Consider the following 15,941-nt stretch of genomic DNA (forward strand, 5'->3'; position numbering starts at 1 on the left):
GATGTTGAATAAAGGGGGACTGACTTGAAGGAGGAGAAAAAAAGAATCAATAAATGAACAATATACTTCTAAGAACAAAAAAAAAAGTAGGGTATTCTCACCCACTTAGTCATTCAACAAGAAGAACTTCACCATGTAACAGTCTGCAACAAGAACTTGGACATTTTTCTAAAAAGACATATGGCAATATTCTTAAATCTCTTATGATCTTTGTGCACCAAACTTTACTTAATACAAAGAAGACTGCTGTGTTTAAATTCTTATTAAAATATCCAATAAAAATGGGTTTCACTATCCCTTATCCTTACTTCTGTACATTACTTGTAAAAATTACTTTAAAAAATAAAAAGTAAAAAGATCTCTTGGACCTAGATGGTAAATGGTGATGACTATTCTTCCTGGTATACTGAAGGTTAATACATTTCTTAGCACTGTCCACTGAAAGGGCCCTGATGCAATAATATCCCAGTGGCAATGAGCACAACTTGGGCCCAGATCTAGGTTTCTTAGCATTTCTCATTAAAAAGAACCAGGGCTCTCTGAAGAAATAGTCAATTTCAGAACTAAGACAAGAAAGCTACAAGGTAAGCCTGGGACACCTTGTGCCAGAAAAAAAGGTAATGACCAAAGGATAATGAGAAATGCCAAAAGGATGCAGGAGTCAGCTTGAAGGGGCTCCCACTGGCCAAATTTAGGACAATTCGAGCATCAAAAGGAAAAATGAAAAATTATAACACACTGAATTAAAAAACAAATAAAAAGGGTCTACACTAATACTAAGAGGGGGGAAAGGGCTCCTCTTTACAGAAAAATGCCAGTTATAAACATAGATGGTTAGAAAACCACTAATTTGCAAACACCAATATAATAATTGATTCAGGCAAGGATCATCCATGGTAACGGGTTGTTGGGGAACAGGATATTTACAATGTCTTCAAGTATTTAATAAATACTTTTAAAGTTCTTATTCCTTACACAAGGGAACAGGTACCTAAGGTGAAGAGATATCGCAGGTACCATCTTAAACAAGTAATTAGCAACACCAATAATAGAATAACACTGTATGTCTCCTGCTGTGATGCAATAGGAAGTCATCATCAACTATGTATTATTCTTGCCAAAAATGATTATTTAATTCTGTTTCTTCATGAGTACATTCATCAGACATCTCTAAATTGTGGGCATTCTATAAGTAAACTGTTGTAAACTCTTCAAAAATACCAATTTCATAAAGACAAAAGAATGTAGAGGGACTGTTTCAGATGAAAGGAAATTAAAGAGATAAGACGCTAAATGCAGCCTGTGATTGGATATTGGATTGAAAAATGTTATAAAGAACACTTTTAGAAAAACTGAGGAAATCTGAATATGCTAAATAATATTATTGCATGTCAATGTTCATTTCTTGGGCGAAAAAAAAGATATGATTATGTAGAAGAATGACCTTGCTCCAAAATGATATGTGGTTAAGTATTAGGACATGACAATATCTGTGATTTACTTTCAAATGGTTCTACAAGGAAAAAAAGAAAAGAAAATACAGAAAGAGAAAGAAAAGGCAAATGAGACAAAACAGGATTGATGACTCAAACTATTCTTTAAACTTTTCTGTTGTTTTACAATTTTTGAAAATAAAAAGCTACTTTAAAAAAAAAAAAAAGAAAAAGAAAGAAAAACTGCCTTTGGACAGACTAAAAAGATCTAGACTCACTAATCTGGAGATGAAGGCAAGAATGATACAAGCTAAAAGATTTTAAAACCCAACCTGACAACATTAGGAGAACAAAATCAAACAGTTATGATCACAGCTTAGACCCCGTGCACCTTCTTCTCCCTTTCCCCATCAGTGTTTTGGAACTATTCTTGTCTTATACTCCAATCTGGAGAGGCCTAACACAATGAATATGGATCTTCTCCCCTTGAAATACTATATCAGAATGTTTACTAATAAAAGACTAAAACCAAAGTTGTTTCTTCTCATGGCACATGACTGGCATGATAATAATCACTAACAACAATCAAAACAAACTGTTTTAAAATAAAATATAACTCACAAGTTATGAGTTCTGAAAACCCATTTAGCTACAAAATGTATCTTTGGTTGTAAGCAAATATTCTTACAACTCTGCCTTTCTTAAAAATGATAAAAGAAAAGAACTACATTAGAAAGATCAAAAACACATTCTTCAATAAACTACTTATAACTACTCAATTTAGAAAAAGCATTTTATTTTACAAAAAAAATGCAAATAGCCAATAAATACTTGAAAAGGTTATCAACCTCATTCATTAGTCATTACTAGAATGGCTAACAAATATGAAAAGGACAGACAGTACCAAGTGGTGATGAGGACGTGGAATAGCTGGAACTTTCACCACTGCTGATAGGAATGTAAATTGGCATAAGCACTTTGAAAAACAAGCATTATAAGCAAAATTGAAGACACAAATACTCCATAAGAAAGTTCAGGGCAAAAACTAGAAACAACCTAAATTGTTCACCTGAAAAATTAAGAGAGTTAATGAAGACTCTAACATCAGATTTGTAAACATCTATCACAATGCCTGGCACACAAAAAAATTTATTCTATACAATGCAGTCCCATAATCCCATCATTCCTCCCTTCATGCATGACAAATGGATTCTTGTCATTTAAGATTAGTATGATTCTCAAAACACATTCCAATGGTTTCTCATCTCACAAAAATAAAAACCAAAATCTTTAACAATGATCTAGTACAGCTCCTTACCTATCACAAACCCTCTGTCATTTTAAATATGCCTATTCCATATCTTTACCACTAGAATGTGATCCCTGTGAAAACAAAGACTTTATTTTGTTCACTACTGCATCCTCAGCAGAGGAAGAAGGCATTAAGTAGGTACAATCTGGCAGGTAGCAGGTACTCAATAAATATCTGCTGAAAAATTATATGCTTGGATTCTGGGCTTGGAAAGAAGAACAATACCTGTGGTATGGAGTACATGACTGACAGTTTCCTAAACTATGTGGAGTTTATCTAAGAAATATGCAAACCAAAGTTAAATTAGCTGTTCTGCTTTACAAAAATTTGAAATATTTACTCTTAATGCATTTAATTCCCCAGGTTCTATATCAAGAAAGTATAAGTTATTCCAAAATTCCAAATTACATGAGCCACTCAGTTATAATTATAATAAACTAAATAATATTATCCTCATGAATTTTCCAAAGTTACCATTATCCTGCAAATAAACCTAGGAAAACAATACTATATACCACTTTTTCCACAATACTATATAGCAGAATCTCAATAATTCTGTTAAAGATAATAGTATCTGGAGATATAAAACACGGATAGAAACATCACCTTAGCCAAGAAACCAGTATTTCAATAATGTAATTCAAAGACAGAACCAGATTTAACAAGATCTTAGTATGAGGAAACTTCCCTAGAACAGCCCAAGACACTCCACTGCAGTCCTAGGTTTAACTTTTACGGCATAGATCAGTCCAGAGAGGCTTCTAAGTAGATTCCATTTTTTCCACCAAATACTTTACTCCTATTGGCAAAAACAGATTTAGTTAAAAGAAAAGAGGGGGAAAAAAAGATGATCCAAGTTCCCTCTTGTCCCTGTATCTTTGGATAGAATTAACAGTAAACAACATCTCCAAGGAAAAGAGAAAAGGAAACCACTCGGGGAACAGATATCTGAATAAATTGTACCCATCCGCTCTGGAATAAGAAACAAACCTGCCTAACTGGTGTTCAAACCAGCCAAAAGCCATTTGTCAGGAGCAGAAAATATTTAGCAATTAAAGATACAACATCCCATCTTTCATTAAAATTAATTAGGTTTTATCAATAGCCTTTCTTGAAAAAAAAAAAATCCCATTCAATTCACTCACTTTTAGGTAAAATAAGAAATGAAATTGTGTGCTTTTAAAACATTTAGTGGTGCATTTTCCTATATAAACTGTGTGAATATTTATATACATATAAACATAACTAACCACACCACACAGTGTTCTACAATTTTTAATGACTGCATAAAATCTCCTCATACCAATCCCCTTATGTTGAATTTTTAGCTTTTTCATTATTACAAACAAACCTGCAGGGAACCTTTCTGTACATGTCTTTTTGCTAGATTAAAAAAAAAAAGAAATAAACAGAAGTTTTAACCAAAAAATATTTTTTTGAAAATGTCAGCATTAATGCCAAAAATGAGAACACTATTCAAATATTTGATCCTGTCCATTTACTACAGATGTTATCATTTACTGAAGTTGTGGATCTTTCATGCCCCCCTCCTTTGTCTTTTTCCTTAGGTTACTAATTTTTTTTCCTTGTTATTCAGTGCTCCAAAGGATAAACAAGGAAAAAACAGAGAGAGGAACCAAGATAAAATGTGTTATACTCCTTATCTGAATTAAAAAGCAAAAAATTGATGAGCAACATTTAAACCACTTTACCTAGCAGCCATTCTTAAGGTTCCCAGAGAAAATAATGCCCTGAAACTAAGGTATCCATTGCATATAAAGAATTCACTTCTCTCCTCTGCATCTAGAGCCTACTAGCTAGCTACCATCCCAGGGAAAACTGAAAAAATAGTCATTCAAATAATTTTCGTCAGGATTTAATTCTCTCACAGAACCCTGGTAGGGAAAGGCAAGTCCTAAAACACATTTAATTACACTTATATAAAGAAATACTAACTGCTATACTATAAAACTCCTATGACAATTTTTCCTTTTCCTTCCAAGAATGTCCCAACACTTCCACTTACTAAAGTTCACTGTACTCCTACAGCTGCTGCGTTGGTTTTAAAGCCTAAAGTCCCTCACAAAATTTGACTGATTTATTTACTTATTTATTTACTGACTATTTATTAGATAAAGTTTTCCTATACTGAACTATAATTAAAGGATAGCTATCTAACCAGTTTATTTTGTGGCCTCATGGGTCTCTCCTGTCCACTGAAGCAGATCCGTTAAAATACAGTCTAGTCCATTTACTGAGGGACTTTATCATGAACTGGGAATGATTTTACATACCCATGACAGACATACACATGCTTATTTTATGTGCCAAAATAACATTAACACAGCACAGAGAAGTAATTTGGTACCATACTCGATGTCTACTGAAAACTGTCATCCAGGTTCCCACAGGACTGTAACTGAGAAGGCAGTTTTCAAATGCAACTGGATACCATACCAGAAAGCTGTTCAGAGCACCCCCAAACCGTATCCTTTGTATTTCAGACACACTAACATCAGAATAAAACCAAGGATTTCTCTTTTTAACATGCCAAACAGGAGAAAACATATCAAGTCAGCAGTATGCAAACATCATACTATGAAGGAGGAGTAAATTCCTCTACAGAAAGAAAGACAATGGGAACACCATCTTCTGAGGGTCTGTTTCACATTTTCTAAAAGACTAAAAAATGTAAATAGTTTTTGCCAAAAATGAACAAATTGGTTTCATGAAGGGCTGTTTTTTCTTCTTTCTTTATTCTTCTCTTAAAAAAAAAAAAAAAAAAAAAAAACATTGTCTTACAATTTAAACGCACCGAACCTGAATTTTTAAACCCCCAACTTGAAGAAAGCCAAGTTCAAAACCCAACCATTGTATATGGTATTAGAAAAAAAACGGCTCTCAGAAAGGGAAATCCAACGCACAAAATAATTTAGAACAACCAGAACAAAGTAGGAAAGGTTCCCACAATTCATCCTGACAGGTTATTTCCAAGCAAACCAGGATTTAAGTTCTATAAAAAGTCCCTTATCTAGCTCAACTGGGTATGTTTGTATACCTATGTAAGTAGTCATTTTTATACAGAAATGCTCAATAAAAAAAGTTAGGAATTCCCAGTGTTTATAGTTTTTAAACAACTTCCTAACCTTTATAACCATGATACTCTCAATATGACACATTTTAAGTAAATGAAACGTTGCCTTTCAAAATAAGAATTTCAAAGATAGTGAGAAACAAATGATACAGAATCCAAAGGGAAAAAAAATCTCAGATTAAACAATAACACTGTATTTCTTAGATTGGTATACTTGTTCATATACAATCCCATTAGGAAATACAAAACTTTCCTTCCTCTTTACTGGTAGATTAAAACTCATTTATATACTTGAAGTTAAAATTTAATAAAACAGCATTCTATCATGACAAATACTAAACCAAAGCTGAAACTGCACATGAAGTTTTAGCATTACAAACCTAGTAAAACTTTTAAGTGCAATCAGATAAAGAGCAACAAAGACTATACATTTTACCAACGATGAGGTAACAAGCTAAAAAAAAAAATAAGGTGAACTATTCATTCACAGCCTGTCCTTCACCGAGAATATTCCCACGCACTGCTGTACGCATTAAGATTAAAAACTCACTTTCATACACAAGTTAAACAGATTATCGCATCTCTTTTCCCCAACCCTCCCCTCCCTTCGAAGGTCAAAGTGCTCCAAACAAGACAACGAAAGCACGTGACAAAAGTTTCCCCATCACGCTTTCCAGGCCTGGAGGCTATGCTCCTCCCCCGTTCGGGGTCCGGGGTGAGCTAGGCCGGGACCAAAGGGCTGCGGCCCACCGAGGGCAGGACGGGGTCGGCCGGGGCGAGCGGGGGTCAGCCCCCAGCCCCGTGGAGGGGGAACGGGGCGCCGAGGACGCGCCTGGGCGAGGGCGCCTCCCGAGACCGCCGGCGGAAGCGCGGGACGGAGCGCGGCCTGTTACCTTTTCCTGCTCCTCGCGGAGCCGCGCCACCTCTGGGGCGCGCAGCGGCGCCGCGGCCGAAGCTGAGGCCGAGGCGTGGGGCCCGGGGTCGGACGGGGCCTCCATGGCGGGGCGCCGGGGCCTCAGCGGGGCGAACGAGTCCTAAACAAGTGTTTATGAAAGCGGCGTGGCCGGCGGCTGCCCAGCGCCCGCGTGCTCGCCCTCATGCACTGCGCGCCCCGCGCTGAGGAGGCCGCGCCCCACTTCTCTGCTACCGCGGCGGCAGCTGCTCGCGTCCGGGCTGCCCGCGGCCGCATCTCACACGCGCATGCCGCCCGCCGCCGCCGGCGCCCCCGCCGCCGCGGGCTCGGAGCAACAGGCCAGCCGTTGAAGGCGAGAAGCCCCGATCCGGTGGCTGGGCCGAGTCAGACGTCCTGTGGCGGCCGCTCCTCCTCCGCACCTCCCCCGTAGGCCCCGCCCCTCGGCCCGCCCAGCGCGGCACGCTGGGAAGCGCACGCAGCCTCCGCCCTTCGTCACGCCCCCGGTGATCGCGTGGCGCAGGAGCGGCGCGGCGGCGGCTGGCGTATCCGGAGGCTAAGCTGCACTGTAGCCCTTTGGAAACTTTCATTCTAGGGAAGATCGACGCTCAATTCACGGAGATGAGCCCTGTCTTAGCCTTGTGTCCCCCTAATGCCCCCAGTCGTTGAGCGCTGCATCTGGCGGTAGGAGCTTAATTCGTGCACTAGTGCTGGTTCATAAGCATATTTAATTTTAGCAAAGTCAACTCTTCCCTGTGCCTGTTTAATGAATTAAAATATGCGATTAAGTTTTGTATGTGTTAATTACTGCACACACAATTTTTCCTTATATAAAGGTATTGTGCTTTAATTAACATATTGCTATGTATGGGCTATTTAAGAGACTTTTCAAGGATAACGTTGCCCATACTTTTCCTCTTATTTCAAAACTCCTGTGACCTCTCTCTCCTACAGCCTCTGTATACAGTAGGCACCCAATTAATGCTTAATGAATGGAATTGGCCTTGCCCTAACAATCATCTCTGCTCCAATACCTAACAGTGGGTTGGGTCCTGTTCCTTCAGCATTGTGCAAATGGCAATGGGCTGGGAGGTAGCTGCAGTTCTCACCCTGGTGTGCCTGCTTGCTAGATTTCTCTTCCCTTCTGGCCAGCTCCCCAGTCCAGATACACCCTTTTTACATTTGCTTCAAAGAAAGAAGTGAGGAAAATTTGGGCAAATGGTAAATGTTAATTGCTCTCTTTTCCTCACTACATATCCAACCTCTGAAACAGGCAGTCTCTGACTGCTCTAGCACCACACCATCTGTGTATCCTCAGCTACTTCAGTAGCTTCTTCTCTGGTCTCCCTGCTCTCACTTTCGCCCCCTGTAATGGACATTGGCAGCTGCCCACCCTATTTCCCCTCATTCAGATGTTCAAACCTAACCCACTTAGCTCTTGTGCCTGTGGGAAGCTGACCCACCTGCGGCTCTAGTAGAAGGGTAAGTGCATTTATCTTCTAAGTAGTTGGTTCTATGTGCTGTCTACAAGAGACTCACTTTAGATTGAAAGACACAAAAGGGTTGAAAGTAAAAGGATGGTGCTGTGGGCTGAATTATTTCCCATTTGAAATTACCATGTGGAAGTCCTAACACCCAGTACCACAGAATGTGACTGTGCTTGGAGATAGGGCTTTAAATGTGATTAAGTTAAAATGAGGCCATTAGCGTGGGCCCTAATCCAATCTGGCTGGTGTCTTTATAAGAAGAGGAAATTTGGAGACACAAAGAAAAGCCAGGGGCATACATGCACAGAGGGATAATCACATGAAGAGTCAGCAAGAGGGCCTCCAACTGCAAGCCAAGGAGAGGGGCCTCAGAGTTAGCCAACCCCTTCACACTTTGATCCTGGACTTCCATCCTCCAGAACTGTGAGAAAATAAATTTCTGCTGTTTAAGCCACCCGGTCTGTGGTATTTTGTTATGGTAGCCCTAGCAAACTAATACATCAATAACCTAACTGTATACTTTAAGGAACTAGAAAGAGAAAAACAAACAAAACCCAAAGCTAGCAGAAGAAAGAGCAAAGATTAGACTAGTGAGAAACAGAGAATAGTAAAACAACAGAGAAAATCGATGAAAGCAAAGGTGGTTCTTTGGAAAGATGAATAAAATTGACAACCTTTCCTAGATTAACTAAGAAAAAGAGAGAAGACTCCAATTACTAAAATTAGAAATAAAAGTGGGACAAAATTCCAATTTTACAGAAATAAACAGGATTATAGGAGAGTACGATAAACAATTGTATAACCTAGATGAAATGGACAAATTCCTAGAAAAACAAAAACTAACAAAACTGACTCAAGAAGAAATAGAAAACTATGAAAGCCCATAAACAAGTAAGGAGAATGAATCAGTAATCAAAATCCTCCCAACAAAGAAAAATCCAGATGGCTTCAAAGGTGGATTTAAAACATTTAAAGAAGAATTAACACCAATTCTTCTCAAACTCTTCCAAAAAACTGAAGAGGGAACACATTCTGTGAGCTCAGCAAGACAAAGACACCAAAAGAAAAGAAAACTACAGACCATGTCCCTTATTAATATAAATGCAAAACCTCTCAATGAATACTAACACACTGAATACTGAATTCAGGAGCATGTTAAAAGGATTATACACCACGATCATGTGGAATTTATCCCAGGAACACAAAGGTAGTTCACCATACGAAAATCAATGAAGATAATACACCACATTAATAGAAGGAAGGGGAAAAAACTGCATGCTAATCTCAATTGATGCAGAAAAAAGCACTTGACAAAATCCAACATCCCTTTATGATGAAAACACTCAATAAACTAGGAATAGAAAGAAGCCTCCTCAACATTATAAAGGCCATACATGAAAAACCTATATCTAACATACTCAAGGGTGAAAGACTGAAAGTTTTTCCTCTGAGATCAGGAATAAGATAAGGATATCTGCTTTTACCACTTTTATTCAACATAGTACTGGAAGTTCTAATCAAAGAAATTAGACAAGATAAGGAAATGAAATGAAGCCAAATTGGGAAAAGATGTAAAATTATCTCTATTGGTAGATGATATGATCTTATATGTAGAAAACTGTAAAGAATCCGCAAGAAAAAAAAAAACATGTTAGAGTAATAAACTCAAAAAAGTTGCAGAATGCAAAATCAACCGACAAAAATCAGTTACATTTACATACACTAGCATAAAAAAGAATAAAATATTTCATAATGAATTTAAGCAAGGAGGCATAAGAATTGTGCACTGAAAACTATAAAACGTTGTCAAAAGAAATTAAATAAAACACAAATAAATGGAAAGACATCTATTTTCATGGGTTGGAAGACTTAATATTGTTAAGATGAGAACTATTGTGGACTGAATGTGTGTTTCCCCAAAATTTGTATGTTGAATCCTTGACCTTCAGTGTACTGTATTTGGGATAGGTCCTTTATGGAGGTAATTAAGGTTAAATGAGGTCATAAAAGTGAGTCCCTGATCCAATAGGATTAGTATCCTTTTAAAAAGAGAGAGCTCACTCTCTCCACACACATACACTGAGGAAAGGCCACTGGGGGACATAATGAGAAGGCAGCCATCTACAAGCCAAAAGGAGAGCTCTCACTGAAAACTGAATTTGCTGTCGCCTTGATCCTGGACTTCTACCCTCCTGAACTATGAGAAAATAAATTTCTCTTGTTGTATTTTGCTATAGCAACCCAAGCAAATTAATACAACAATGCTCCTCAAAGGAACTGACAGATTCAAAGCAATCTTTATGAAATCTCAATGCCATTTTTTGCAGAAGTACAAAAACCCAGCCTAACTCTCATGGAATTGCAATAGATTCTGAATAGCCAAAACAATCTTGAAAAAGATAAAGTTGGGAAAAGTCTCATACTTGCTGATTTCAAAACTTACTAAAAAGCTACAGTAATCAAAACACTGTGTGACTAGCATAAGGATAAACATATAGACCAATGGAATTTAATTGAAAAGCTCAAAAATAAATCCTCCCATTTATAGTAAATTGATTTTTGACAGGGGATACAAAATCATTCAATCGGGAAAGGACAGTCTCTTCAACAAATCATCCTGGGACAATTGGATTCCATATGCAAAAGAATGAAGTTGGACCCTTAACTTATACCACTGAGGAGTCCTCAAGCCAAAGTTGGCCATCAAAGCTTATGACATCTCCCATTAATGGGTCTGATTTAGTATCCCTGCCATGCCCAGTTATAAGCTGGGAAGCATGGCCTTGGCAATGGGTTTCAGAGCATAGCAGCTGAAGCCTTTGGTCAGTTACACCCCTGCAATCAGAAATCTGCCACAGTCCACCATTGAGGACCGTGGGGTGGATGTCTCAACTGGCTGGGCTGCTTGGGTCTCTCTGTCAGAATGGGACCTTGATGCACATAGATCAATGAAACAATAGAGAACAAAAAAAGCAAATGATTTTTTACAAAGACAATGCAATGGAGAAAAGTCTTTCAAACAATGGTGCTAGAAAAATTGGACATCCATTTGCAAAAATAAAGAAACTCTATACATACTTCATATCTTACACAAAAATTAAGTTAAAATAGATCACAGACTTAAATGTAAAATACAAAACTATAAAACTTCTAGAAGGAAATACAAGAGAAAATCTACATCACCTTGGGTTTGGCAAAATAGATAAATTGAACTTTATCAAAATTAAAAACACTTGCTCTGGGCCTCCCTGGTGGCGCAGTGGTTGAGAGTCTGCCTGCCAATGCAGGGGACACGGGTTCGATCCCTGGTCTGGAAAGATCCTACATGCTGCGGAGCAGCTGGGCCCGTGAGCCACAATAACTGAGCTTGCGCGTCTGGAGCCTGTGCTCCGCAACAGGAGAGGCCGCGGTGGTGAGAGGCCCGCGCACCGCGGTGAAGAGTGGCCCCCGCTTGCCGCAACTGGAGAGGGCCCTCGCACAGAAACGAGGACCCAACACAGCCATCAATAAATTAATTAATTAATTTAAAAAAAAGAGAGAATCCTCATATTCTGTCTGTAGCCCACACACTGATAGAGAAACAACATTTAAAAAAAAAAAAAAAACAAAAAACACTTGCTCTGCAAAATATACTGCTAAGAGAATGGGAAAAAAACAAAAAAAAAAAACAAGCCACAGACTGGGAGAAAATATTTTCAAATCACATATCTGATAAAGGACTTATATCCAGAAAAATATAGAACTCTTAAAGTTTAACAGTAAGGAAACAAACAGCCCAATTAAAAAACAGGCAAGAGATCTGAATAGACACTTCATCAAAGAAGATATGTAGATGTCAAATAAGCATGTGAAAAGATGATCAACATCATTTATCATAGGGAAATGCAAATTAAAATAACAATGAGATACTACTACACATCTACTAGAACTGCTACAATCCAGAAAACAGACAATGCCAATTTCTGGCTAGGATATGGAGCAACAGGAATCCTCTTCTGTTACATGGGAATACAAAAGGCTAACAGCCACTTTGGAAGATCGTTTGGTGATTTTGCACAAAGTTAACATAGACTTACCATACTACCCAGCAATCGCACTCCCAAGCATAACCCACCTGATCTGAAAATTTATGTCATCACGAAAACCTGCATGCAAATGTTTATTGCAGCAAAGTAGGTTTACTATGCATGGATTTAGTTAACATAATACTGTGCAAATCAAGAACTGCCTGTTTTGGATTTATTTCTTCCTGTCTTGGGGCCTCACTTTCCTCCAACAAGGGGAGTGACTTGGGGATTCCTGAGTGCCTTTTACCCTGGTGTTGGGGAACTCAGGAGTCTACAGATGTCCCTCCGCCCCCGCGCCATTGAGGCCCAAATACATCTTAACCTGGCTGGCTTCACGCTTAGGGTTGCCAGATTTAGCAAATAAAAATATAGGAAACATGGTTAAATTTGAATTTCAGATAAACAATATATAATTTTTAGTGTGTCTATGTAATATTTGGAGCATACTTATACTTAAAAATCCTCATTGTTTATCTGAAATTCAAATTACCTGGGCCTCCTGTATTTTATCTGGCAACCTCATTCACACTTCTGCTCCTGGGAGCCTCCCTGCTTCCCCTGCATATTCATTCTCCTACGTTGCTTTAAAAATAAACACCTCAAGCATCAAGAACTTAAGCACTGATTTCAAAGTCCCTGTCACATAAATGGCTCACTTTCATCTGCCAGGAACTGAAGATGGAAACCAGTGACAAGGACAGAAGGAAGCTGGGTAAGAGGAAGTGGGGGAAATGGGGGCATTTCATGAAGTTAACCCTAGCTCAAGTCTTAGGGTTGGTTTACAGTACTGGTTCTCAATCTTGGCTGCACACTGGGGCTTGAAAGAGTATTAATGCTTGGATCTGGCCTGGGTGTTGGGAATTTTTTAAGCTCTTCTAAAGAGTCTACTTAACAGTCAAGGGTGCTGTTTTCTTGCTGCCAACAAACCACCCAAACTTAGCGGCATAAATCACAGTTCTGGAGGCTGACAGGGTCAGTGAGGCAGTCCTCAGAATCTCATGCAGTTGCAGTCATCTTGAAAATCTCTGCATGCACAACTCTGGACTTGAAGTTAGCTGTCACCTGAACCCCCAGTAGAGTGGTCAGCCAGAACACGTATATGTGAGCTCTCCTCTGGCTCCTTTAAGCCACACCCAGCTCTGCCTGAGATACTATCCATGCCTTACAGCATGGCAGCTGGGTGCCAAGGGAAAGCCAGCTGGAAGTGTATCACCTTTCCTAATCTAGCCTGAGAAGTCACGTAGCATCACTTTCAGCCACATATTATTCATCACAAGCAAGTCACTAAGGCCAGCCCGTATTCAAGAGATGGGGGATTAGAATTTGTGGTCATAAGTTAAAATCACCAAATGTACCATTTGAAAAAGAAGTCTCCAGAATTCATTTCCTTTTCTACACTCCACCAGCCCAAACTCCTGTCACTGCTTACCTACGAAAGTCCAGTGGCCTTCTCAGCATCTCCCTGCCTCCCATCCCCGCCCCAGTCTGCCCTCCACACTGCAGCTGGAGTCTTAAGCTCAGAACCTTTCATGGCTTCTCACTGCCCAGAGCAGAATCTAAGGCCTCAGCAGCCCTGTGAAGCTGTACACAGACTAGCCTTTGTGTCTCTTGCCCACTCTGCATCAAGCTCCAAGGCAGAGCCCGTGCTCTCCTGAGCCATGCACCTGCTCAGCTCCAGGCTGAAAAGGTCTGCTTTCCCTTCGCAGGAAAAGCCGCCCCACCCCAACCCAGCTTCAGCCTCTTGCTCATCCTTCAGGCCTTTCTTCAGACCCCACCCCTGGAAAGCCTTCTCCAAGCACCCTAAGGCTCAGAGAAGCACCCTGTACTTCCCTTTACTACATGCAGGTCCTTTCAAAAATTTTCTCAACTTTGTACTGAAGTGTAACACACATTCAGAAACATGCACAGATCCTGTGCAGAGCTAGATGAGCACACCTGTATAACCAGTTCCCAGAGCAAGAAACAGAACATTCCTGGACCGACTGAAGCCCTTCAAGGCCCTTTCTGTTCACTGGCCCCCATCCCACCCCCTCCCCACTCAGGCCGGGTAACCACCATCTCTACTTCTAAGATTAGTGTCACCTGTTTTCACACTTCATACAAATGGACTCTCACTGTATGTGCTCTCAGTTCACACGGTATTGTAATCATAGCTCACTATATAATTTGCCGGCCCAGTGGAAAATGAAAATGCAGGACCTCTTGTTCAAAATTGCTAAGAATTTCAAGATGGTGAGAGCAGAGCATAAACCAAGTGTGAGGCCCTTCTGAACTCCTGTGTGAGTGCCTCCGTCGTGTGCCTGTACAGCCAGCCTTGACTTCAATCCCCTGTTTGCTTGTATGTCTCCTCCTCGGGGGCAGGATGGTGTTGGCTGCTATTAGCTGAGTATAAAGGAGTCAGGGTCCCTTCAGACTGGTTCCCAGGTAACCCAGAGGAACCTCACAGAGGTCCCGAGGCTTGGAGGGAGGGTGGTCATTCTAAGCATCACACCCACTTTACAGATGCAGAGTCCAGACTAAAGATGCCACAGGATGAACCCAAGTCTCGCAGTGGGTGAGTGCTGCAGCTGAGCTTCACACTCCGGCCCTCTGGCTCCAAAGCCCCCTGCTCTTGCCTTTAAGCCATGCCCAGCTCTGCCTGAGATCCTATTACGTGCCAAGAGTTGGACTCAGGATGAAGCCAAGTGCTGCCCACAGGAACTTACAATGCAAGTGAAAAACCAAAACAGGACTTACACACATGAAAGGTTATTAACCAAAACATTTCTTCTTTAAGTATGCCTTGTAGCTACAAGAACTGGAGATGGCCTCTGTCTCTCTAAGCAAGATGAATCAGTTGGAGGGGGCTTGGGGGAGGCCAGGGAGCTGAGGACAGATTTTTGTAGGAACACTGAGGACTGAGGAAGGGGACTACAGCCCGGCTCACACTGTCTCGGTCTGGTCCGAGTGCCACCCCTGCATCCGCTGCCTTGAGCACCCTGCGTCCCTCAGTCCCTGCATCACTCTTAACGGTCCCAGAACAGAGTCCGATTAGGGGCAGGTGCCCAACCCCTGGCTGTCCCAGGATTGGTGGAGGAAGGGTCTGGCCCCTTTGGTTCCCACAGTGGGAAGGAGGAAGTTCACTAGAAGGAAATTAAGGAATTCTTAGGTCCACAGAATGGAAGCTTTGTGGCTGAAAAATGGCAAAATCCCCTACAGTGCACACATGTGCCTATATAGCCAGTATATGGAACAATAGTGAGGAGCTCCTGACCTTGAAAATAGCTTTGCCTTTGCTGTGGAGTAGCTAATAAACCATTACAGAAGATGAGTCTGCAAGCCCCCAAACACTGGTGAAAGAGTGGCTACAGCAAAGCTCACATGCCACACACTAACAGAGAAGCTACAGCACAGGCAAGCCTCAACTCACCACCACACAAGCTGCCACTTTCTCCTGAGCACAACTTCCTTGGAAGTAAGACCATGCTAACATTGGGGGTGATCTCTGAGGAGCCTGGAAAAGAGCCAGAGGCTCAGTTGGAAGGAATTTGGAAAGAATATCCACCTGTGACACAGAGGCCTAGAATCTGGCAGACATGAGGATTCCAATTCTCTCTGTGGGCAGGGGCACATCACCAGACCTCACACAGCACAATTGG

The 15,941-nt window shown here is 40.6% G+C and overlaps 1 protein-coding gene across 1 annotated transcript in view; it reads right to left on the reverse strand.

The window, feature by feature from the left end:
- The window catches only part of URI1 (URI1 prefoldin like chaperone), a 64,870-nt gene extending 57,691 nt beyond the window's left edge, over positions 1 to 7,179 (reverse strand). The window contains 1 exon segment of the mRNA XM_036833299.1: positions 6,733 to 7,179. Within this exon segment, the coding sequence (XP_036689194.1) occupies positions 6,733 to 6,837 (105 nt within the window). The 5' untranslated portion in view covers positions 6,838 to 7,179.
- Positions 7,180 to 15,941: the final 8,762 nt, after the last annotated feature.

Source organism: Balaenoptera musculus, chromosome 19, assembly GCF_009873245.2.
Source record: "Balaenoptera musculus isolate JJ_BM4_2016_0621 chromosome 19, mBalMus1.pri.v3, whole genome shotgun sequence".
Lineage (NCBI taxonomy): Eukaryota > Metazoa > Chordata > Mammalia > Artiodactyla > Balaenopteridae > Balaenoptera > Balaenoptera musculus.